Below are 25328 nucleotides of genomic sequence, written 5' to 3'. Positions count from 1 at the left end.
AAGATAACTAAATAGGTTTCCTCAATAAAAATAGATATAATACAAAATTAAAGAGTATACAACGAAAGCACGCTATAAAATTTCAAGAAAGAATAAAGAAAGCTTATTATTATGAACTAAAATGCTGCAAAACAAGAATTCTTTTTCATGCTATTGTTTCCGTAATTTCGCTTGAACAACTCTTTAGAGACGCTATCTTATAATTATAGATATCCATTGTTTACTTTTTCTCAAACGAAGCGAAAAAAAAAAAAGATTGTATAAAAATCTTTAAAAAATCTAAAATTTCATGAAAATAAGTGTAAAGTTTTGAGAATCAAAAAACTAAAGCATTGTGTTAGACGATAATTTGCAAAATAGTTTTTGAGTATTTTGTACAACGATTGTACATGTCAAAGAAAACAATGGCTGAAAAATCATCAATAAGACATTGAATAGAGTACAAACTATTAAAACAAAATTAAATCACAATATAGAAATTTAAAAAGTAAAAAAAAAAAAAAAAAAATAAAAAAAAAAAAAAAATCAAAAAAAAAAAATCATATTAATGAAAATTAATAATCGTCAATTTAATATTAAAAATGTTAATGAAATCCTCTTTTATGAAGCATATTTACGAATGAATAAATTGAATAACCATTTACCAGAGTATTCTTAATATTTCTGTGTTTGGTGATCTGGAAAAAGCGAAGCGTATTCGGATCAATGAATCATGACAATTGAACAAGTGATTCATAGGATTAAATTTACAGATATTTTTGAATAGCTTTAGTACTTTTTATTATCGATTGTAATGAAATTGAAGAACAGAGTAGCTTCAAATGCAATTTTTTTGAAAACTTTATGAGTTAGATCCAGAAATGTAATGGGTGATTAACCACGTTATCAGATCAGCCACTCCTTAAGTTTATCTTGGAGCAGAAATGTGTCGCATAAACAATGTAATGCATGAGCAGTATATTAATGTAAAATATGAATACAAAATCGTTCGATGTCCTTCGTTATTATAGATATTTCCACCCCAGTGACAAAACAAATTATCATGTCTAGGATGATTACTAGATAGTCATCCTTATCTTTATCATCATCATCATTTATGAAATGTGTTTTTGTCACTCGGTAAAGATCTATGTGTTAAGTGTATGCTACATCGAGTGTATAAGCAGATTAAAAAATCTGCCTCATCGTCATTGTCATCAACATCATCATTGTCATCAACAGCATCACCATCACCACCAGTGTCATCATCATCACCATCAGTGTCATCATCACCACCAGTGTCATCATCATCACCACCAGTGTCATCATCATCACCAGTGTCATCACCATCACCAGTGTCACCATCATCACCAGTGTCATCATCATCACCACCACCAGTGTCATCATCATCATCACCAGTGTCATCATCATCACCAGTGTCATCACCATCACCAGTGTCACCATCATCATCATCACCAGTGTCATCATCACCACCAGTGTCATCATCATCACCATCACCAGTGTCATCATCATCACCACCACCAGTGTCATCATCATCATCAGTGTCACCATCACCACCATCACCACCAGTTTATTGATTACGTAGACTTATGACACACGATCTATATTTGATCAGAAAACACAGCACATATTAATTTAATCCATTTATTGGTACATATATGGTATTGCTTTACAAAGACACAGAAAAATGAAGAAACGAGAAGCTTGGTGTTATGTTGGAAGCCGTACTACTCATAACCCCTTGAAAAAGAAAAGTGAAAAAAGGAAATTAAAAAATATATATGTCTAAAGCTAATTCACAAAACAAATACTTCAGTTGACCGTTTTCTCAAGGTTGCGTGCGCATGCAATCTTGACGGGCCACAAATTGAAAAACACAAATTCAGTAAAATTGAGAAGCCAGTTTTATATTTAAAGATGAGAACAATCAAATTTATGAATTCTTATCGGAAAAAATCTCATAGATGATAAATCTCATCATAAAGCTCCTGTTCTGGTATTGTTGCCCGCCAAGTTTCTTAAATTTGGATGCGCACGCAACCTCGAGAAAACGGTCTGTTTCGAGTTCTCTGTTGCTCAGGGTTAGCCTCGACTTTGTGCAGAATATTCATGTGTTCAAATGAAGGTCCTTGGAATTTCGAAGTGTTTGTATATTTGAAATTGTGCATTCTTCACTTTACCGTTGGTATTTGTGAATATTTAGACACTGATTCGAGGCTTACCCTGAGTAAATGAGTTTGTGACAAGACACACCGCGGTAATTTGGAATTCGATACTCAGTCTATTGGAATTTTGCGCAGGGAAAAACCTTAGAATCAAAGGAGAGACCTAACAAACTCTATTCACATGTGATGCTGAGTCCAGGAATCCAACCAGAGACCCCAGAGGTGAGAGACGATTAAAGTATTTCTATGCCATACTTAGTAGCTCAATCTCGAGCCTGCGTTTCTTTTGACCTACGGCGAAGTACGAGGGCTCTGACATAATCCGCATGAGTTACAGACTTGGGACTCTAACTATGTGTTTTGGCGCGAAATAAATCTTTAGGAGCTCTATCAGTGAAAGACTTTGAGAACTGTTTAACAGTAATGTTACTTACTTGACCATTTTTGCAATGCTCCAGTTTGTGTCTGCGGATTGTACTGGTTCGATTACTGTACCATCTTTGGTTGCTATGGCCAGCTCAAACTAGAACACAAACAATATTGTGAATACTAATCTTTCTTTTTTTCACCAAATGTAGTTCTGTAGGGAAGATGGGTTTATGAAAGTGTGTATGAGGAAGTTATGAAAGTGTGTAAACATACTTGCAAGCACTTTGTCATAGAGTACAAACACTCTAGTAAATAGAATAGTAGTAAATATTGCTAATTAAACAATAGAAAACAATAGGATTAGCATAATTTAGCAGTATCTAGTGGTATTTATGTTACACACTTATAGTGTTTGTACTCTACGAAAATAGAACATTAGTGATTTAGTGGAATAGGAATTACACTTATTTCAATAAAGTTAGTCACCAAAAAACCTAGAAAGCTGAGATCACTGAGGATCATGGGAATTTTTTAATATCAAACAAGTAAAGCTTTTGATACGATTTGCAGCTTGATGATGCTCAGAAGAGGTGAGACTGTAAATGGTAAAAGATCCAAAATCCCTCAATAGTTATTAAAGCAGTCGAAACATATAAAATGTATCTACCCATAATCCTTGCAGGTCTCAGCTTTGTAGCTTTTCAGGTGACTAACTTTATTGAAATAAGTGTATATTAAAAAACAAAAGATCACTGAAGCTGAACTTTTTCTTTTGTCTTTTAATGTATTTCTTTCTCACTAAATTACTAATGTTCTAATATCATATGACAACGTTCTTGCAAGTAGGTGTATGTAGTTGTAAAGCACTTGGGGATTGACAGAAAACTGGAGAAGGGTTGAGAAGCTCTCCACTATGCGTAATACTCGTCCTAACACTCCTCTTGTGTTCTGCCAACCCCCGCTTGCTTTATGAGTGCACACAGCACGTGCATGCATTTTCTAATTTTTCAGTATAGTTACAGACTTTTTAACACAAGTTTTCCTCTTAGTCCAAACAAAAAAATAAGTGTGTTTCCTGTTGCGCGACCGACCCTTATTTTCTTGCTGATTTACCACAGGGTTCCCAGTAAGCTCATTTCCACTGTTGTATCGTCAAAAAAAAAAAAAAAATTCTTTAAATAGTGAATAGTTGATTGTGAAAATAATTCGTCATTTGAATGTCGGGTCTTTGAGATACGAAGGATTATATTTCCAATAAGTGACTATGACGTAACATAAGGGATTTGAGTTATTTTGTGGCAACTTTTAATATTGAACACTGGACATTTTTTTGAAAAGAAATTTGTAAGAACCTTCACATGAGTCACGAGTAAAAGGGTGATGCTTTTAAAATACTCCATTCCAGAACGAGTGCAGGCAGTGTTGTATATTAGATGACCCCTTATGTTACGTCATATATTTTCACAATCAACTATCTAAAGAATCAATTCTGAAAATATTGTGCAAAGGCTTATAAGCACTTTAAAAACGTTCATGTAAAAATCTAATTTTTTGTTGTCATAGCCACTTCTAAATGCCATTATCCATTTATAAGTCTGTTTGTATACCTTATTGAGCGATCTTGCATCCCTGTAGAACAGTACTTTTAGACATTCAATAATCACATGCTTGGCTTGTTCCAGGGACATATTAGGGTTCTTCTCAAATGCATCACGTAGAAGAGGCTGTATTAAAAAAAGAATATTTTAGACTATTTTCACTGAATAGTTAAGTTGCATGGAGTTGATAAATTAGCTCTCTATGTCTTATCAATAGGCCCTTTTTGAGTTCCAAATTACCACTTTGTTTCTTGATTACAACCCCATTTACTCAGGCTTAGCCTCGATTTTATGAAGAATATTCATGTGTTCCAGTGAAGGTCCGTCAAGTTTCAAAGTGTCCGTATTGTTGAAGTTGTGCATTCTTTACTTTACCGTTGGTATTTGCGAATATCTAAACACTGATGCGAGGCTAACCCTGTACAAATGAGTCTGTAATCAAGGAACACAGCTGTAATTTGGAACTCGAAAAGGGTCTATTACATAAGGTCATTTGAAGCTTAGGAAGCTGAATTGTGCCCCACCTCCCTCCCCAGTACTGCTGGCAGGGTGTTCATGTTCCTTTTCCCTGCTGATTACATCATACCTCAACAGTTGCAGATCTCGTGTACTTACTTGTGCGAGGTAAGCACCAAAACCACTAGCAATGGTTGGAGCCTCAAATGCGATTCCAATCTTGTCTACGTAGCCTAGAAAACTAAAAATTGAGAAAATATAAAATGGAGTGATGAAGATGAAATTATTAAGGAACACAGCTTACTAGTATTTAACAAATTTATAAAACAGCTTTTTCCACGCTTCGTTCAGTAATAAAGCACGTAGGAAGTGGCGTAAGCATGAAAGAAGTGTAAGGAGAAGGACAAGTCACAGGCGAGTGCTTCTCATGCTTCTTGAGTGCTTACGATGCTTCTTAAGTGCTTTATTACTGAACGAAGCATGGAAAAAGTTGTTTTATTGGTTTTATTATATAGTTACTAATTTTATTTCGGTATTGAATTTATTTACGCAAAAAGAATGAAGGTAGCAGGATCTAGCAGAACCTCTCGCACCCGGATGGCACCAGCACTGTGCTCCGTTCACTAATTAAGCACAATTTTCGACCAATCAGCTTGCGCATACTATCCTAACTATATAGTAATTTATCATCAATTCATACCTTTCTCCTTTGTAAAATCCACCAACAACTACTTGGTTCCACAGAGGATCAAATTTAGTACGTCTAAAAAATACAATTTAATTACAATCATTAAATAACATTACATGTATATTAAAATTCTATTATTATTAACATCTATTTTACTATTACTAACATTTTAATTAAAATTATTAAAGAAATTAACTCATTGATAAACTGAAAGTGTGCTAAATTTGAAACCAGTATCCATATTGAACATTTCTAACCACAATAAGAAAAATAAGAAGAATATAATTTTTCTTTAATCTCAATATTCCCAAGGGTTGTACTAGAAAAGAAGTGAATAAAGTACAAGCTACAACCCCCCAACCCCCCCCCCCCCCCCCAGAATATCTTAACCCCCCTCTCGGCACATTAAATGAACTTTCCCTAATATAAGTAAGTTGACGTGATTACTGTACCTATGGTACATGACTCTCGTTATCCAGGAGAAAATAGACTGCGGTGTGTATCCATGACCATCATCCAAACAAGCATCGTCAATACTAGAATTATAATAAATTTATGTCTATAAATGATAATTTCATGGTAATATATTTTTATTTATTGAGAGTATTGAAGGATACCAATTCGATTTTTTAAATCCTACTCATTTATCATGGTGCTAATCTTATCAATTTCTTTTGAAAGCCAGATGTGGCCATTCAAATACCGCCACCCGGCTAGCTCAGTTGGTAAGAGGGTCAGTCTGTTGTCTGGGAGGTCATTGTTCAAGCCTCGGCTGGACCAACACTCAGGGTCTTAAAATAACTGAGGAGAAGGTGCTATCTTTGTAATTACATCTACATATAGTTAGCCCTTCATGTGGCTCGTATGATCACATTAATGGCGGTCCCGTCCCTAATTAACTAGAGAGGTTAACAGAGGACGACAAGTTTATCAGTTGAATTACTGTCAAGTGTCATCCTCTAACCGTAACACAATCCAACAAATTGTTTACGACGTGACGGCTAACGCCAAAAAGGTGAATTGAGTTATTTCAAAAACGCAGATTTCAGATACTTCGATGCTGGTCTCAGTTTCGATTTTCCAAATTTAATTAGACCTTACATTGATAAGCGATCAATAAAATCAACTACAGTATGCAGTTTGGGTGGTTAGAATGCTCCTATGAACATTTTTTTCAAACTAAAATTCTCAAAAGGTGATGACAAATAGACCTCCTCGGTTCTGATGTAATGTTGTCCCATTTCAGACCACATGTCATTCCCTAGAGTATCATTTCTTTGTTTAAGGTTTGCGCTTGGTTGCACATGAGAAGACATGTAAATATGGTTTTAGCTTAAACAAAGAATATTATTCATAAGGGAATGACATGTGGTCTGAAATGGGAAAACATTACGCCAAGCCGTAGAGGTCTATTGGAGTTTGTAATCCCTTTTATTAAAGATTAGAAAACCATAATTTATCATATAATTATCCATAAAATACCTATATTTCTCCTTTTCGAAAAACTGATATTTTCACATGTGAAAATATCGTTACCTTGCGTATTTAAGCTATTAGTTAGCTAGTTATAATAATAAAAAGCTTATTAAGTTGATTTTATGGATAATAAACATAACAAACAGAATATTACATGGGTGCTTGGAGATACGAAATTTATCTTCTCGTGTTGAAAATCTCTCACTTGTTTGCTGCACTCACTCGTGAGAGATATTTTCAACACTCAAAGATAAAATTCGTATCTCCGCTCGCCCATGTAATATCCTCTATATAGTTAATGACCTGTGTGTAGAACAGTGATGTACTTACATTTTTTGTTCAAGTATGGCTTTAATATACTGGAAGTCAGCATAATCTCCTGAGGCTCCAAGGAGGGTATTGCCATTGACTTTCATGATACGAGATATTGATCTATACCTTGCCAAAGAACCATACGAACCTGGGAATAACAGATAGAGTGCTCTTTAATGGAAGTACTATTAATAGATGTGGTGTATGAATGCGGCGTTGTTGATTCCCTGGAATCAACAATGCTGTACATTTAGTAGTACACACACTTGTGTCTTTCCTCTGAGGTCTCAGGTAATTATTTCAAGGTTTAATCTGTGAGTTAGCCATGCCTTGATTTAGATCTGCCCTGAGGTTGTTTCAGGGTTCGGTCTGTGAGTTAGCCATGCCCTGACTTAGATCAGCCCAGAGGTTGTTTGAGGGTTCAATCTGTGAGTTAGCCATGCCCTGACTTAGATCAGCCCAGAGGTTGTTTCAGGGTTCTATCTGTGAGTTAGCCATGCCCTGACTTAGATCAGCCCAGAGGTTGTTTCAGGGTTTGATCTGTGAGTTAGCCATGCCCTGACTTAGATCAGCCCAGAGGTTGTTTCATGGTTTAATCTGTGAGTTAGCCATGCCCTGACTTAGATCAGCCCAGAGGTTGTTTCAGGGTTTAATCTGTGAGTTAGCCGTGCCCTGACTTAGATCAGCCCAGAGGTTGTTTCAGGGTTCTACAGTATCTGTGAATTAGCCATGCCCTGACTTAGATCAGCCCAGAGGTTGTTTCAGGGTTTGATCTGTGAGTTAGCCATGCCCTGACTTAGATCAGCCCAGAGGTTGTTTCATGGTTTAATCTGTGAGTTAGCCATGCCCTGACTTAGATCAGCCTAGAGGTTGTTTTAGGGTATCTATCTGTGAGCTAGCCATGCCCATGACTTCAATCAGCCCATAAGGGTTGTTTCAGGGTTGGATCTGTGAGTTAGTTGTGACCTGACTTAGATCAGCCCAGAGTTTGTTTCAGGGTTCAATCTATGAGTTACACTAGCTGTCCCCTGGCATAGATAAGTCTAGAGGTTGTTGTAGGGTTTGATCTGTAAGTTAGACGTGTCTTGAATTATATCAGCCCAGAAGTTGTTTCAGGATTTGATCTGAGAGTCACAGTGGCCATGCCCTGACTTAGATCAGCCCAGAGGTTGATTTCAGGGTTTGATCTGAGAGTTAGCCATGCCCTGACTTTGATCAGCTCAAAGGCTGTTTCAGGGTTTGATCTGTGAGTTAGCCATGCCCTGACTTTGATCAGCTCAGAGGTTACCATTTCAGGGCATCAAGAAAATGACATGTAGAAAGTTTATTCTGAAGGCTTAAGTTTCTATAAATGCACTGACTCTGATCTCTTTTGCGTATAAGCAGTGGGAAGATTATTCATGTGTGGGAAGAGTCATGTGTGTAGTCAGAAACTGCAGTATTTATTAGTGGAATGTGTAGTAACGGTTAGTTTTACCTAGTGTGTCTGCAGCCATCAAAACTCCTCCATCAAATTTGATTCCCAGGACTGATGTTCCTTGAGTGGTTGGATGACTAGAACAAAATCAAAGTGTAAAAGTTTAATAGATCCCTTTCATGTGACGTCAAGGCAGCTCAATTTAGAGGATAAAATAAAATAATTTCAATCTCCTGAGAAGTGGAAACCTATTGTTATATGTCTTCCAAATTGAAGGTGCTTCCAATGTGCTACGAGAGGTCTATACATGAACAGGGATTGCAATTTCCAAGTGGTGGTGAGAATCTGAGGAGGGTATATTGCGTAGTTCCAGAAAATATCCCCACCTCCCCCTAGGGGGGATCCTCATTAGCTTCTCTTGTTAGATCAACCAACATAGTGGCTGTTTGTTTGGTATCCTCCTATTCTTGGGGTGCATGTTTCGTCATAGCCGCCATGTTGGTTGATGATAACAAAGCATTCCTCATTAGCTTCTCTTTTTAGATAAACCAACATGGCGGCTGTTTCAAAGTTAATAATATCTTGATGGATTTTGAGTCCTATACTATGGTTGCACCCCACGAATATACAATACTATCTTTGTATCCATTCTCCAATTCAACATGGAAGCAACAATAAAATATTAAAACAACAGTAGCAAAAGCAAAACTTAGTTAAATTCTCCAAAAGATTTCAAGAGTCGGTATTTTTTAGTTTTACACGAAAAGAGACCAAAAGACAAATAAAGCTTCAAGCACATGGGAGCTTTTTTATAGAAAAGCCAGTATAAGCATTTTATCTCCAATTCTTTTGCCGCCAAAACAACAATGCTGAACACATTCTTATGTCGACAAATTACTGCATTATTCACCACGATTTTAACAAAGAATAATTTACATTTTTGTCAGAATGACATGTTTTCAACTTGCACAAAAGATAACGAAAAATGCTCACAAATGTACCAAATTCTCTATACTTACAGCGTTTTTTTCAAAGGACCGGATTCTGCTTGACTCTTTCCTCCAGGGAAGTTGTAATACCCGCCAGGTGAGGGGCCATTGGACCACAAAGGCTGAGGAAAACTCGAGTTTAAAGAAAAGTATTGGGCCGCCATCTTGGATTTGGAGATTTTTACTGAGTCATTCCCAGGTGTCAATGCGGGGAGACACTAATAATTTTACTATGGGAGGGAAGGGAGAGGAAAGATTGTTGCATATTTGTTTATACCAATAAAGATATTTTTGACGTTATATTGGGATGTATTCGCAATATATGCATTGAAAATATAAGTAACCTACAAGAACTAGCTAAATGAATATTTTCCCCCTACTTTATGTTACATGAAGCATTTTTTTAAATGGTCTTACATATAATCTAGAGAAATATCTCTTTGAAAATATCTTAATACTTCTAGGAGATTCTGGGAATATATTTTCATTTGCAGCTTGAGCCTCGCTCAAACTCCTCGGCTCGAACCCGTATTCCATTGCATTACAGCGATGGGGTTTCTGTGGTAAATCTTGACAGAGTTGAGGCTGGTATTAGCACAGGTAGCCCAAGGACGACATTTATGGACTAGTGGCAAATAACAGTTAAAATTGAATGTATTTAACTATAAACAGGCAACATCAGAGCTAATAACAAGAAAAAGACAAATTGTGAGTTTTGCTGGGTTTTGTTAATACAAAAGTCCGAAAATCCGCATTTCCGTAAAGGCTCTAAAACCGCAAAAGCCATCTTTGGGTTTCCTGTGTACTGGCCGTTTTTGATTTTCCAAGATGGCGGACGAAGGGACAAGTCTGGTAAAGAGTAGACCTCAGCGCAAAAATGCTGGAAATCGGATGTCTAAAATGATCGAAGATGAACAAGAAGTCGACGACTTCTATAAGACAGCTTTTGGTGGCTTTGAAGAGGAATCAGGAGACGAGGAGTTTGAAAAAGATGAAGAAGAAGATGTCGACATTGTTGATTCAGATTTTAGTTTATCTGAGACAGATGAGGTCATTGAACAAGACGAAGATGAGCCTAAGAGGAAACGAAAAAAGGTTTTCATAAAGCCTTATCGTCAGCAAAAGCCAGAGAGTGAAGAACCAAAGCCTAAACGGGCTCCAAAACCGAAGAAATTTGGTGGAAATGCTACTCCAAGGGAAGGACTTCGTAAATCAACTCGTACGTTGACGGTCTCTAAAGCAGAAGAACTTAAACAAAGACAGCATGAAGAAAAAGAAAAGCGCAGTAAACAGAAGCAACAGAACTTCAAAGCACCGCCTGGAATGCGACGGCTCACTCAGGAAGAACTCCTAGCAGAAGCCAAAATAACAGAGGAAGAAAACCTCGCATCGCTCGCTGCTTATCAACGACTCGAAGCAGACCGAAAGAAAACAAAAGTCGTTAAGGTAACCAACAAGGGACCTTTGATAAGATTTTGTTCTTTATCTATGCCAGTAGTAGAAATACACGAACCTATTCTAAAAGTCGACGAGATCGAGAAAGATGAAGAGGATCCCAAGGTCAGTGTTGATTCGTCGAAGCGCTGCAGTCGAAATTTTCTCATTTTCACGGATGCAAAGAGTTTTCCAGATGCTTATTTTCCTACCAAGAAAGTCAAATATCCACAAAGGAAATATTGTCCAGTGACAGGGCTACCTGCACAGTACAGAGACCCCTTAACTGGTCTGCCGTATGCCAATGCACAGGCATTCAGGTATATAAGGGAGAGCTATGTAATGCAGATGGAAGAGAACAAAGAGAAAGGAGGGATGGAAAATGAAACAAGAAAAAGAAGATAACAGCTGTGCTACACTACAGCAATAGTCCCCTTCACAGTTCCCTGCACCATCTTAAAAAGTAGCCGCACCTTTACATCGAAGCGAGACGAACGGTGAGCTTGCAATGATAGAGACATGTGAATAATAATTGCCCAAGGTGTTAAAAAAGGTCTCTATCATTTCAAGCTCACCGTTCGTCTTGCTTCAATGCAAAGGCACGACTACCTTTCAAGATGGCGTAGGGAACTGTGAAAGCGATTATTGTGAGCTATTAGCAAGGGTTGGGGGGAGGGGGTGAGGTTGCTTAAATCCAAGTCAGATGGAAAGGATGAAAAAAGAAAGATAAGATCAGAGAACTGTTATTAAAATGGGCTAGATAAGAATTTAACTCCAAGAAGATAAGTATATTGGTTTGGGCATGTAGTCGTATTATAAAAGTAAATACAAGAAGCCATTTTCTGTGCATGATTTATTCGTTAGATATTTTGATCACTCTACCCATGGGTGTCCTGTGTTTTGAGCATGCATTAAGATGATTTTGAAATAATTAGCAAAGGACACAACTATTACAGAAATAGAAAGGTGACAGAGGCATTATGTATTAAAGAACAAAAATCCTCGCTTAATGAACAAGGACAGAGCATCCCGTTGGGACTTCTGAACTAATAATAATGACTTGAACTTTGAATTATAATTCAGTCTGATGATGATCACTGGAGAGTGATTGAAATATCAAACAAATAAATCATGCACAGAAAATGGCTTCTCGCATTTACTTTTATAAGAAGATAATTGAAATGGATGGGTGAAAGAGAAAGGAATAACGTGAAATGAAGAGAAAGAGAAGATAAAACAGTGCTTGATACTGCCATCACCAATATGTGAGAATGGAGCCAGAGATGCTTGGAATAGAATAGGCCCTTTGCAGCTTAGAAATCACGTGCTGATTAATTCACTGAGAGCAAATGAATGAACATCTTGATTCCCATGGGTGAAATATACTGGTGAGCAAACAAACTTTCTACAACCTGTTTCGAGAGATCGTAATAAAACTGCATTTTGCAACACACTGGTTACACATCGTTTCATTCAGTTCTTTACGAGTAGCTAAAAAGAATCGCCAATTTGAAATAAATTTTGCTCACCAGTACAGACACATGACCGTTAACGGCAAAGGACCTATTGAACTGTTTAGAGAAGTGCTCTACTTTCATGGGTCCATAGCTATCCAGGATAGTGTTTTGACCTCATTGATAATGGTCCCAGAAGATAGAGCCTCCTATGAAGATGTTCTTAAGTGAAATCCAAGAAAGAAATGTTGCACGATGACCCAAAGAACATCTGCATAGAAGGCTACAGAAAGATATCACTTGCTACATTTTGCTCGCAAGAAAACCCTAAAACAACTTCAAAAGGGACGGACAATTAGATTTGGGGGGGGGGGGGGGGTTGGGCAATTTATTTTGTGTAGGGATTTTTAAAGCCTCGTGGCTGTGCAGGAAATTTTTTTTGGCATAATTTGGAATTTTTTCTGGCACTTTTCTTATGCACGATTTTTTTTTTTCACTCTTGAATTTTTTTTGGGTTTTAAACTGACACCCCCCCCCCCCCCTCATCTCAAAAATCTAATGGTTCGTCCCTAAAAACTTATAAATACTCCAGTTTCGAGTTCTATGTTGCTCAGGGTTAGCCTACACTTTGTGCAGAATATATCCATGTGGTCCAGTGAACAGTGGAATTTCAAAGTGTTTTTATATTTGTTGAAGGAGTTTTGTTGAAGTTGTGTATTGTTTACATTGCTGTTGGTATTTAAAGACCCATTGTCACTTACCGTGATGCACCGCGGTCACAGATGAATTTCGTGGTCCATGAAATTCAAAGATTCATATATTGAATAATAACTTCATATTAAATCCTTTTCCGACATAGCACTAAGGCACAATAATTATTCTTTTACATTCTTTTATGGCTTTAGGGACTATCTAAGAGTTTATTCAAAATGTTGGAATTGTTTTTTCAGTGGTGACACGATTCAAAATGTAAACAAATTGTGATGCATCACGGTAAGTGGCAATGGGTCTTTAAGAATATTTAGACACTGATACAAGGTTTAACCTGTGTGTAAATGAGTCTGTAATCAAGGAAAACAGCAGTAGTTAAACTCTTTTGTAAAATATTTATTGGCATTAAAAATCATTCATGATAGAAATGTCACGATGTGTTGTACAATAGGCTAGAGTACTTTTCGATTTCTGAACAAAATGACTCCAGATGAAGCAATTTTTCTCTAGTTCTCAATGTTTCTTCCAAAGTCCATCAAACGTAGAGAAAATCATACATCTGAAACATGTCAAGTGTGAGAAATTGCAACTACTGTATTATGTTCTATTTTGTTTACAGTATGATGCCACTTAATGATTCTATCAACAAAATGTCAATATAGAACTTTTTAACTTGGAAGTGATGTTTCCCATTTCAGACCATGTGACATTCCCTAGAGAATAAAATTCTTTGTTCGAGTTGTATCCATATTCATGTGTCTTCTCATGCATAACTTTAAACAAAGAAACGATACTCTAGGGAATGACACATGGACTTGAGAATAAAATTCTTTGTTTGAGTTGTATCCATATTCATGTGTCTTCTCATGCATAACTTTAAACAAAGAAACGATACTCTAGGGAATGACACATGGACTTGAGAATAAAATTCTTTGTTTGAGTGGTATCCATAGTCATGTGTCTTCTCATGCATAACCTCTAAACAAAGAAACAATGCTCTAGGGAATGACATGGTCTGAAATGGGAAAACATTACACCCAAGGTAAGAAATCTGTTACTGTGCTACCCGCTGTACCATAATCACTTCCACAAGTTTTTAATGAATTCTTTTTGACAACTTTGAATAGCAGATAATAGAGATACACCATTTGGGCCAATGGCAATGAATGTATAAACAATAGTCCCTTTCACAGTTCACTGTGCCATCTTGAAAAGTAGCCTTTCTTTTGCATCAAAGTGAGATGAACGGTGAGCTTGCAATGTTTTTTTTAACACCTTGGACATTTATTCACAGGGCTCACCGTTCATCTCGCTTCGTTCGATGCAAAGGCACGGCTACCTTTCAAGATGGTGCAGGGAACTGTGAAAGTGACTATTGTAAAGGTAATAGAGTGCAATTGTAATATCTCCTATTGTGGCCTTACTGCTAACCAATTATGTATCTCCACTTTACTTTCACGACAATTGATGTTTCAAAAAGTTGGAGTTTGTACATCGATGTAAAGATATCAAAATTTCAAAGTGAAATGCCGATGTCTTACATAATTGATTAGCCGTAAAGTGCACAATTGAAGTTGTCCAAAAGAAAAAGAAAACATGTGGAAGTGTTCATTGTATCGTGGGTAGCATATAGTTAACTATAGTTGATTTGGTCAATAATTATAGTACTTTTATTAACATCTGTCTCAGTGCAGTTTGACTTTAAAAATGTGAAATAAGGTTATATCCAGCTAGCAGAGGGTAGAGATCTTTCTCACACTGCATTAAATTTATAATGAAATATGACTATTGGGTAGCTCTGTGCCAGCAGTTGTAAAAAGCACCTGGGGATATTCCTTATACAGTTTTCTCGTGTTCTGCCAATCCTTATATGCTTTATAAATAAACACATCAAAATATATACAGTCATGTAGATGCATTCACGTCTAGCATTAGGGCTAAGGGCTACTGGACAATGCATGGACTGTTGAGTCCAGCTCAAAAGTCTAATGCCTTGGGGGATGGATCCAGAATTTTTTAGCACCAATAGATTTCAGCTGAATAGGCCCTTTGCAGCTCAGTGATCACGTGCTGATTTATTCACTGAGAGCAAATGAATGAACATCTTGATTCCCATGGGTGGAATTTACTGGTGAGCAAACAAACTTTCTACAACCTGTTTCGAAAGATTGTAGTTAAACTGCACATGCATTTCGTAACACACTGGATCGCATCGTTTCATTCAGTTCTTATTAAAAGTACCTAAAAAGAATCACCAATTTCATATAAAAACATAAATTTTGCCCTTCAAGAGACACATGACTGTTAACTGCAAAGGGCCTATCGACATGTGAATAATAATATTGTTCAAGGTGTCCAAAAAGGTCATTGTAAGGTCAACTCTGTTATCACTTATGTACAAGCACGGTTGCTAGCCTGCGAACAGTCTCTGGTTCTTTTAGCATGTTCGCAGGTTAACATGTACCTTTCAAGAAGGCATAGGGAACTGTGAAGGGGGCAATTGTCTATTTTAAATCATAATTGTATCTATTTTAATTATTATCCAGAACAGCAATATGAAGAATATCCTTTCTTTTTAGACTCTGAATCTGATGTTCTTTCTTCTTTCCTTGGTACAATAATCCCATCTGGACGATCAGTGAAACTCATGTTAAAATCTTCTCGTCGAACATGCTGTAGTGATACAGTAAATACATTAATAATTGGCTAGGTAGCCCGGGGGGTACTCTTGCCCGTTTAGGGTAGGGATGGGGTGCTGAGTAACCCTGTTCCAGAGTAAAATCGCTGAAATTCATACCCTGTTCCAGAGCAAGATCGCTGAAAATCATAACCTATTCTGGTATTGCGAAAATGGATATCCTCTTCCAGAGAGGAGAGAGTGTGATTTCATGTACCCTGTCCCAGAGCGAGTGAAATTTTATATACCCAGTGTTCCAGAGTAGAATCGCTGAAAACCATACATTTTCTCAACCATACCCTGTTTGGCGGCACGTAGCAGTATAGCGAATATAGGGGAGTACCCCCCCCCCCCCCCCCAGGCTAGGTAGCAGCAGATAGGGTAGAGGGTGGGGTCAACAATGTATGGGACACTCCCTACAGGGGCATAGCAAGGATTTTCTGAAGGGGGAGGCTCAAATTTAAAAATCTGTTATTTTGTTCAAGCCCCTGAACAAAAAAACAAAAAAACCCGGCATAATTATGTAACCCTTTCACAACTAGAGGTTAAAAGGATCCAACACAGGCTCTTCCTGGAGTTCACATAATTAGGGTGTTCTTTATTCTCAATATCAAAATGAAAAACATGCGCAGTAGATATTGAGGCCTAATAACACACATCAAAGAAGTTGATAGAATCTGATTGGTCAATGATCCAAAAAAAAAAAATTAGCCCACGTTTCAACACATAGAAATGTCCTACGGGATGGATAATTGAAAAACCAAAATGTCTTTCTGCTGGACACTTTTGGCCGCTCTAGTAGTGAAAGGGTTAAAAAACAGAAAATATAAAAATTGAAAATCACCATATATATAACCCGGGGGGGGGGGGGGGGGGTATATATAAAATTCTAAAAAGCTGCCAATTTGTTGCCAGGGGGCTGGCCCCTTGCCCTGACCCCATGACTATGCCCATTCCCCCATTATATCATTACAATATGAGCAAACTTTTAGAAATTTGAACCCCCTTTCATGGGACATTTTTTTGGATATAGACAGAAATAAATACCTTCTTAGGCTGCGTACATAATGTATGGCAGCGGGAGGGGGGAGTAGGTGAAAATTTGAAATGTCCAGAATAATTCTTAACACCCCCCTTAATGTCAAGCAAAAAAATACAATCCCCCCATAAGCAAGGCTTGTAGCTTCTTCCAACAATTGCCCATTCCCCCTTTTTCCTACTAAAATGTTCCTACCAAAATGTTCCTGATCCCCCCTCAATTGCAACTGTCTGTCTGCCATACATTATGAATGCAGCCTTATCTACTTCCATTATGTTTAGACTAATATTCTCCTCACCACAAAGGGGTCATTTGCATCTTTCATTTGTGTTGCAAGTGAATGGAAAACCTAAAAACAAACATAATCCCATTTAATTTTGTAATCATTCACTCCAATACCGGGGTTGATGTAGGCATTTTATAAGGGGGGTGACTATTACAAAGGTTTAACTGGGAATTTGAGCAAAAGGGGGCTGACTAGTCGACCCTTTTACCACCCCTAGATACAGGGGCGTAGATCACGGGGTGCCTGTGACCACCCCTTTCAAAGCCAAAAAAAATGTAACTGGCCGTTGATGCAGTGTGTGAAGATTTATTTAGACTTTACTTTATAATAGCCGTGTACGTTGTTCTGTTCCCCTCTATCGACCATGACTCTTTTTGTCAAAACAATTGCTGACGTCATATTGACGTCATATGATGTCATAGTGACAATTTGGTATGTAAGGACCCCCCAATTACAAATCCTGGACACGCCCCTGAGATAAATAATTTAATATTTCATTTTGAGCATCTGTTCTTCTATCCTTATTTCTTGATCTTTGGCATCCCATTTTCTTCTTTTATATTCCTTTCCATTCTTTTATGCATTCATTTAATGCAATCATTTTATGCATTCATTTTATGCATTCATTTCATGCATTCATTTAATGCATTCATTTTATGCAATCATTTAATGCATTCATTTTATGCAATCATTTAATGCATTCATTTAATGCATTCATTTTATGCATTCATTTTATGCATTCATTTTTTGCATTCATTTTATGCATTCATTTTGTGCATTCATTTTGTGCATTCATTTTGTGCATTCATTTTGTGCATTCATTTCATGCATTCATTTCATGCATTCATTTCATGCATTCATTTCATGCATTCATTTCATGCATTCATTTCATGCATTCATTTTATGCATTCATTTTATGCATTCATTTTATGCAATCATTTCATGCATTCATTTCATGCATTCATTTTATGCATTCATTTCAAGCATTCATTTTATGCATTCATTTTATGCATTCATTTTGTGCATTCATTTTGATTTTGTGCATTCATTTCATGCATTCATTCTATGTATTCATTTTATGCATTCATTTCATGCATTCATTTTATGCATTCATTTTATGCAATCATTTTGTGCAATCATTTTGTGCAATCATTTTATGCATTCATTTTATGCATTCATTTTATGCAATCACTTTATGCATTCACTTTATGCAACCATTTTATGCATTCATTTAATTATGCAAATGATAATATAATAAAGAAACTCGCTGACAAATTATTGTACCATAGAGATCGTATATGTACCTCTTTAACATTTCTCCCTGTTTTGGCACTTGTTTCCATGTATTTTACACCCAGACTCTTGGCAAGCTGTAAAAGTCAGTATTTTCCTTTCAATTAATGTAAATATATAAAGGAAATTGGTCATAGCATTGTTGTGTCGTTAGAAAATTTTTTTCTTCCTTCTTTCCTTCCTTCCTTCCTTCCTTCCTTCATTCCTTCCCTCCTTTCTTCCTTCCTTCCTTCCTTCCTACCTTCCTTCCTACCTTCCTTCCTTCCTTCCTACCTTCCTTCCTTCCTTCCTTCCTTTCTTTAATACTTTGTTTTGTTTCATTTCATTTCGATTTGTTTTGTTTCTTTTTTTCTGATTTTCCAGCAACATGCGTAATCATGTACATGTATATCTTATCAGCAACATGTTACCTCTTCTCCTCTTGTTTTTGGTACCTCTCTTTCATCATTTAGATCATATTTATTACCAACTATTAAAAATTCTTCATGATCTAGCTTACTCTGGTAATCAAAACAAGACAAATGGAAAAAGAATTAGCCAAGGGTTCCCGGTGGAAGTTAAGATGAGGGGGAAATAAAATGAGGAAAGCAAATAAAGAAGAAGTGGTTTAATTTGGAGAAAAAAACTAGTTGGTGTCGTGGAAATCTCCCTGTGGAAATGCAGGGAAATGAAAGGAGAGGTGAAAAATAGATAATTAGGGAGCACTCATTTTTAGGAGGGGTGGTGGAATCCCTATAAACAGTAGAACTTAGAATGCAAAATCTTTAGGCCGTGTTTCTTCTGTCTGCATAAAAAAGTGACCCCTCGTGAAAGTGGTTGAATTCTTGTCCCTCGATCCCCTCTATGTAGTATGAAATATTTGATGTCCCCCCTTTTTACTGTTTAGAAATTTAATAGCCCTCCGCTGGATTCCTCCAGCCCACCCCTTCTCTTAAAAAAAAAAAAAGACCAAAAAAAAAAAAAAAAAAGAACCACACAATTGCTCACTTAAAGAAAATAATAAAGTAAAATGACATCAGATAAAAAAGAGAGAAAATGATAGATGCGGAAGAATTGTGTGTGGAAAAAGATGATTAAAAATGGGGATCTGGACAAATCGCGGAAATGTGAGAAAATGAATGCATAGGAAAGAAAGAAAAAACATACATGAATGAAAAATTAGGGAGTGATAAAACAAGGGGTTGGGTTTCCTGTGGAAACGTGGGAAAAAGGAAGAAAAGGAAAACTATAGAAAAGATGAAAAAACAGGAATATTCACAGACTTGATTTTTTATATGCTCAGAAATTTCCCAAGTAGTAGGCTGACTGAACAGTTTTACAGTTTTCCAATTTCACATTTCACATTTTCACGCTTCACATTTCACAAGTCAGGGTGAGTAATGCTTACTTCTTTGATACTCTTAATCCAAAACTGCAGCTGATCGTATGAGAAATCCTTGGTTATGTCATACACGAGCAGAACACCCTGTAAAACAGAACACATAGGAAGCGATATTGGTTAATGCAAAATACATAACAGATACAAAATCAATACTGCTGCAGTATGCACAGTCTTAATTTGATTATGAATAAATGTGATAAACAGGATTTAACAGTGGTATTTCCACAAAGTGGCTCTTAATCCACTGGCATGTAATTTGACCTTATTGGAATTTAGAATTTGATTTTTTGAGGAAAGCCAGCAAGAACCCAGAGAAAAATATCAAAAAAGGGAGCTACAGTAGTATTGATAAAGCAACTCTACTTATATGCAACACCAATTCATGGGCAAGGTGGGACCCCATCAAATCCGGGTAGTATATATCACTGTTGGAGCAGAACATGTGAAATGGCTGTGAAACACCTGTGAAATTTGGGAACATGTGAAATCTGACATGTGAAATTTGGGGACATGTGAAACGGAACATGTGAAATTTCATGAGTGAAAACTTGAAACATGTGAAAGTTTTAAAACATGTGAAATCTGACATGTGAAATTTTGAATCATTTTTTTCACATGCATGTGAAATACAAAGAAAATTTCAAAGCCATGTAATGAAAACCGTATGAAACTTTTAATATATGTTGACATTTTATAACTAGTTGTTCCATACAATTATTACAAAATTCTTACCTTAAAGTGGTAAATAGAATATTATTATTCCTTTTCGTCATTATCAAAAGTAGGTTATTGTATATAAAAATATCTAGTACTACCATATTCTTAAAACAAATGTATAATTATCTAACCTTGAGAAATGCATCGATTCCGTCCTCAAGGTTAGATAATATACATCTGCTGATTTGATAAGACACTTTACAAGACTACACATCTAACCTTGAAGAATCGATGAATACATTTATACTACATCTCCAACATGCTTTTAATACTTCTCTAAACATCCTAAATTATACCTTTCAATAATTCATATCGATGAAAGAACGAGATCTACATTACGATCTACATTGATAGACGCCATGTTGGCATGACTAACCGAGCCGGACTGGTGTAGAGTTTTGACCATATTTGGATACGGATTGCCATATTTGAATATCCTTGCTTGCTCTGATTGGCTGATTCAACAGTTCGAATTTAGGCGGACTTTTCATTCAGTTATTGTAATCGTTCTTTATGGTAAAGCATGGATGGTTCATGGATAATTGTGCTTCTAAATAGCCTAAAATCCCCTGAGAAAAACGGGGAACAACGAACTAATATGTGATACTTCATAACCTGAGGGTAATCTGGTATAGATCAACGAATTTTCAAGAGATTTCGCTGAGGTAAGCGATCAAAATGTCCTCTGTGAGTATTAAGAATGACAATCTAGGCGGCTGGCTATATTTAGGTCAAAATCCTAGCATTTTCTTAAATCTACTGTTCATGGAAAGTTGTATTGAGATATGGAACCTGTTTCTTTTATATAATGTAACTAATTTACCCTTCGAATTTGTAGGTCTAACCTCCTGAAAACCTAACTGATGATGAAGTGCTGTATTTATAAATCGTTAGCACGAGATGTCAATATTGCCTTGTAGTTTATAGGAAATTTGTTGTAATTAAAGCTTATTTATAAATTTCTTATGGTTAAAAACTACCTGTATTAGATCAACTAATTCAGATATCTAAATTTAAGTAGTTTACATCACATGCACAGTATTTTCAGATCTAAAGATAATATAATTTCACATTCTTTTGCATGCGAAATAAAATTGTATTACAACATGTAAATTTGTTTTTCACATGTTTTACCATATGAAATGGATTTATATGGATTCGGTTTTCACAGGATTTTCACATGTTTTTACCATGTGAAATGGATTTATATTATAAAAAGTGGATTTGGTTTTCACAGGTGTTTCACAGGTTATTTCACATGTTAAGGATGTGAAAAGGAGGAACCCATTTCACAGGGTTTTCACATGTTTTTTTTCACATGAACATGTGAAAAAAATATGTGAAAATCCTGTGAAAGTTTTCACAGGTGTTTCACAGCCATTTCACATGTTCTGCTCCAACAGTGTATTGGTGAGAGGCGAGTGGTCTCACTGCTGCATTACTGAATTTTTTTGTTGGGTGGCTCTTGATTTAAATTGTAAAATTGCAAAACAGTCCCCTTCACAGTTCCCTGCACCATCTTGAAAGGTAGCCCTGGCTTTGTATCGAAGCGGGATGAATGGTGAGCATGCAATGATATAAGACCTTTTTTTAACACCTTGGACAATTATTCACATGTCTGTAGAGAGAGAGAGATCATTGACACGCAGCTCTTGACTGTTTACCTTTGTTCCTCTAAACTGGCTCTTTGTCATGGTGCGAAATCTCTCTTGTCCTGCTGTATCCCTAAAAGGTATAAGATACACTAATTTTCTAGCCTTTTTTATATAATATTAATAAGTAAGTTCAGTTTATTCAAAACATGAAATTCTATATCCCAAAATATGGCTTATCCCATACAACACCATTCAGAGACTGAATTAAATTTGGGAAATGAAAATATATATGTAACTCAATTTTTTTGTGTTTTATATACAACAGAGGGAAAAAAGAAAATAGGAAATAGAGTACCAAAGTGATGATGTCACAAAATTGTTTTTAAAGACATTCAGGATTTTGTTGACATTCTCAGAAACTACATGTAAAAATAATATGATATAGTGCAAAATTTCAGAGCAATAGAGTGAAAAACATATATCCCCATTTATAGTACACTCAACAAAATTACTCGACTCTGATTGGTCGAGAGGAGTACAATTATAGCGTTAATTGTACTCCGTAGGAGTACCGAATTAAGTCGCTATGGCAACACGGCCAAAACAATTTCAAAACAATTATTTTCTATCATTTCGTACTTAAAAAGCATAAATAAAATTTTAAAGCCGTAAGAACTAATCTTTTTTATGCATTTCAGTTGCACGATGGACTGGAAATCGGCCGCCAAATAGACAAAGATGACTGAAATTTTGTTGAGTGAACTATAAACAAAAAATCGCACGATCTTCTCGTACAATTTGGAATTAATAGACACTCGTAATGTTTTGAAAGTTCTTTAATTGTACTCGCCTAAAGGCTCGTGCAATTACAAGAACTTTCAAAACATTACTCGTGTCTATTAATTTCCAAATTGTACTTGAGATCGTGCGATTTCCTATACAAATTTTTCTCTCCCATTTGAGGCTGGATCTAACATGATTGGATCCAGTCCAAAATGAAATAAAAAAATAAATGGGACTTTTTGGAGCATATCTCAATTTCTAAAACTCAGAACAACCTTAAGGTTGGCAAAAATGTAGGCAATGGTGTGTTCTCTTGGAAATAATATGAACATTTCAAAACTGAATTGCAAAATTTGTAATTTGATGATGTCACACTTAGGTACATAAAATTATAAAATGAGGTCTATATATATAACTTCTGGAAGAATATGAACTGCATGAGGAATTGTTCCCTAGTATATATACTTACCATATCTGCAGTCTTACTGTTAAATCATCTACTTTGGTGTCAACATTAACAAAATCAATGCCTGCAAATAAAGAAAACCATGAAAGATATTATATTATTATAATGTTATTTAATATTGATCCAAGCTTTCGGCTCATCATGACACCTATACGTACAAAGAAACACTGGATCAAAAAGATAATTTTTACAACCATCACGTACTACTGTACTGTAATACTGGAAAAACGTAGTGGAAGTATATGTGGAGCGGATGTCAATGAAGAGCCCCTTTTGACTAGACTTCTTATATTAATTCCATGAGGTTGGCTACAAACGTATGTTATGCACTGCTGTACTATGCTATACTACATCCATCTATCCATTAGTTTCTTACCTACTGTTGATATCATATTGCTTGTGAATGGTTGTTCAGGATTGGCATAACGTCTTATAAGAGATGACTTTCCAACCGCTGTTTCACCAATGACTATAACTTTATACTGCAAGTCAAACTCCTTTGTTTTGCTTAGTGACATTGTATTATAGGATGAAGCTTTTCCTGTGACAACAACAAGTATGCATTAAAAATGGATGGATGGTAGATAGATAGATATAATCCCTATGCATGGTACCATATACCTGATATTTTGTGGTAATCATCAAAAGAGAAACAGGTGACATCGGCCATGATGGATTAAACGCATAGGGCTCACTTAATGTGTTGGAACACTGATCACTGACAGCTAGCACCACCACAATGTTATGCACCAGAGAAAGGTGGTAGACAAATCTCTCGAAGCATCAATATACCACATTATATATGTAACTAGGCTTGGCTCTATGTGACGTGATCCTTGTAATGACTCAATCAGTTTAATAGACCTGCGTGATCTTAATGATCTTGGGTGTGTAATATATTCCTCATGTCATTCTCATGAGAATAAAATTCTTTTTTTAAAGTTGTACCATATTCATGTGTCCTCTCATGCACAACCGTTAAACAAAGAAATGATTCTCAAGGGAATGACACATGGTCTGAAATGGGAAAACATATTACGGCCAAAGTAACGAAGCTAGGAGTGCTCTTATAACACATGTGACTGTCAAAGCAAATGCTCCAGTGATTATGTAATTGTAATATTCCCGATTTGACCTCACTCAATGTTTTTATAGCAACCGAAATAATTGGCTGGAGTAAATATATGTAAGCTTACTCATAACAGTTGCTCGTGTGGTGTTCACGAGATACAACGTACATTAATCAAGATTTTTTCGTAGAATTTGTGTTTTATCTAAATGATTTTTGAGGGGAAAAAAGTACGACGAAAAGTCGTAAAATGCTAAATATTTGGAACTGAGTAACTTATTTATAAAATGAAGGTTATTTACAATAATAAAGCTTAATTTCATTGGAAATACATAACAAAAATTTGAATGAATATAAATTAAGTATTCGTTAAATTATTTTCTTCTAAAACAGACTTTTTTTGTCGAGATACGAAGTTAGACTCAAAATATAATTTATCCATTTATTCATGTGTGGAATTTTATGAGGATATTAAGAGAATAAGGCGGAAATCATTATAAGAATTCTGTCAAAACAAATCGTCTTTATGATAGCTTACCTTCAGTTTTGAGCTAAAACAGTTGAATGATGCTAGTCTTCTTATTCCCTTTGTATCGATTTCAATTTTTTTCAAAAGAAGAACTAAGATTTGGGGTTATTTAGGTGTGTGTTTTATGGACAAATCGAAAGCAATATATTCATTTATTTTAAAGAGAGCTTTTGTTTTCTTGAGTAGAAACGAAAATAATGAACGTGTTTGGATTTGATGTTGAGCCTCGTTCGGATTACTTCGTAAAACCGGATGTCAAAAACACCGGAAGTAAATTAACATAGACTAGAACTGAAACACACACTGAAATAAAGTAAAAGGCTAAAGCATTCGTTTTACGAGGGAAAAATAATCCACAAACTCTAAACAAACTGCTTTATAAACAACGAGCTGTTAAAGAGCGGTGTATGCTGAGGCTCGTTTA

General features: G+C 36.1%; 3 protein-coding genes and 1 long non-coding RNA gene across 5 annotated transcripts; 2 read left to right on the top strand and 2 right to left on the bottom strand.

Moving 5' to 3' along the window:
* Positions 1-1630: 1630 nt before the first annotated feature.
* LOC116306406 (proteasome subunit beta type-4) lies at positions 1631-9655 on the bottom strand. Its single transcript, XM_031716455.1, has 9 exons — positions 9501-9655; positions 8542-8618; positions 7083-7212; positions 5729-5812; positions 5289-5351; positions 4748-4829; positions 4142-4258; positions 2600-2688; positions 1631-1740 (listed from the first exon to the last, which is right to left on the bottom strand). The coding sequence occupies exons 1-9, from the start codon at positions 9632-9634 to the stop codon at positions 1728-1730; spliced, it is 789 nt and encodes a 262-aa protein (XP_031572315.1). The 5' UTR covers positions 9635-9655; the 3' UTR covers positions 1631-1727.
* A 638-nt stretch (positions 9656-10293) lies between these two features.
* Positions 10294-12851, top strand: LOC116306408 (vacuolar protein sorting-associated protein 72 homolog). The gene has a single exon (XM_031716458.2). The coding sequence runs from the start codon at positions 10299-10301 to the stop codon at positions 11307-11309; it is 1011 nt and encodes a 336-aa protein (XP_031572318.2). The 5' UTR covers positions 10294-10298; the 3' UTR covers positions 11310-12851.
* Positions 12852-13452: 601 nt separating this feature from the next.
* Positions 13453-25116, bottom strand: LOC116306415 (ras-related protein Rab-13). Of its 2 annotated transcripts, none has more exons than XM_031716466.2 (9): positions 24914-25116; positions 23683-23847; positions 23310-23370; positions 22127-22187; positions 19752-19829; positions 18775-18864; positions 18376-18441; positions 17084-17134; positions 13453-15742 (listed from the first exon to the last, which is right to left on the bottom strand). In XM_031716466.2, the coding sequence occupies exons 2-9, from the start codon at positions 23822-23824 to the stop codon at positions 15608-15610; spliced, it is 684 nt and encodes a 227-aa protein (XP_031572326.1). In that variant the 5' UTR covers positions 23825-23847; positions 24914-25116; the 3' UTR covers positions 13453-15607. The 2 variants fall into 2 exon arrangements, with proteins under 2 accessions (XP_031572326.1, XP_031572324.1); XM_031716464.2 differs by lacking the exon at positions 24914-25116 and adding an exon at positions 23928-24521.
* Positions 20808-21575, top strand: LOC116306416 (uncharacterized). The gene is made up of 2 exons (XR_004198262.2): positions 20808-21127; positions 21301-21575. It is a non-coding gene; the product is annotated as an uncharacterized LOC116306416 (long non-coding RNA).
* Positions 25117-25328: the final 212 nt, after the last annotated feature.

This window comes from Actinia tenebrosa, unplaced genomic scaffold (genome assembly GCF_029948245.1).
Source record: "Actinia tenebrosa isolate PJP-AT-01 unplaced genomic scaffold, QUT_ActTen_1.0 PGA_scaffold11__36_contigs__length_13525064, whole genome shotgun sequence".
Lineage (NCBI taxonomy): Eukaryota > Metazoa > Cnidaria > Anthozoa > Actiniaria > Actiniidae > Actinia > Actinia tenebrosa.
This window is presented reverse-complemented; position numbering and strand designations above follow the sequence as displayed.

What these genes read in the sequence shown, in the direction of transcription:
- LOC116306406 (XM_031716455.1), bottom strand. Translation starts at nt 9,634, where the DNA reads ATGGCGGCCCAATACTTTTCTTTAAACTCGAGTTTTCCTCAGCCTTTG. An exon ending in GATGGCTGCAGACACACTAG is followed by an intron (nt 7,213 to 8,541) that starts GTAAAACTAACC and finishes TGTTATTCCCAG; the next exon opens with GTTCGTATGGTTCTTTGGCA. An exon ending in GGATTTTACAAAGGAGAAAG is followed by an intron (nt 4,830 to 5,288) that starts GTATGAATTGAT and finishes CTCAATTTTTAG; the next exon opens with TTTTCTAGGCTACGTAGACA.
- LOC116306408 (XM_031716458.2), top strand. Translation starts at nt 10,299, where the DNA reads ATGGCGGACGAAGGGACAAGTCTGGTAAAGAGTAGACCTCAGCGCAAA.
- LOC116306415 (XM_031716464.2), bottom strand. Translation starts at nt 23,976, where the DNA reads ATGGCCGATGTCACCTGTTTCTCTTTTGATGATTACCACAAAATATCA. An exon ending in TGATTACCACAAAATATCAG is followed by an intron (nt 23,848 to 23,927) that starts GTATATGGTACC and finishes TTGTTGTCACAG; the next exon opens with GAAAAGCTTCATCCTATAAT. An exon ending in GCCAGTTTAGAGGAACAAAG is followed by an intron (nt 19,830 to 22,126) that starts GTAAACAGTCAA and finishes TCTGTTTTACAG; the next exon opens with GGTGTTCTGCTCGTGTATGA.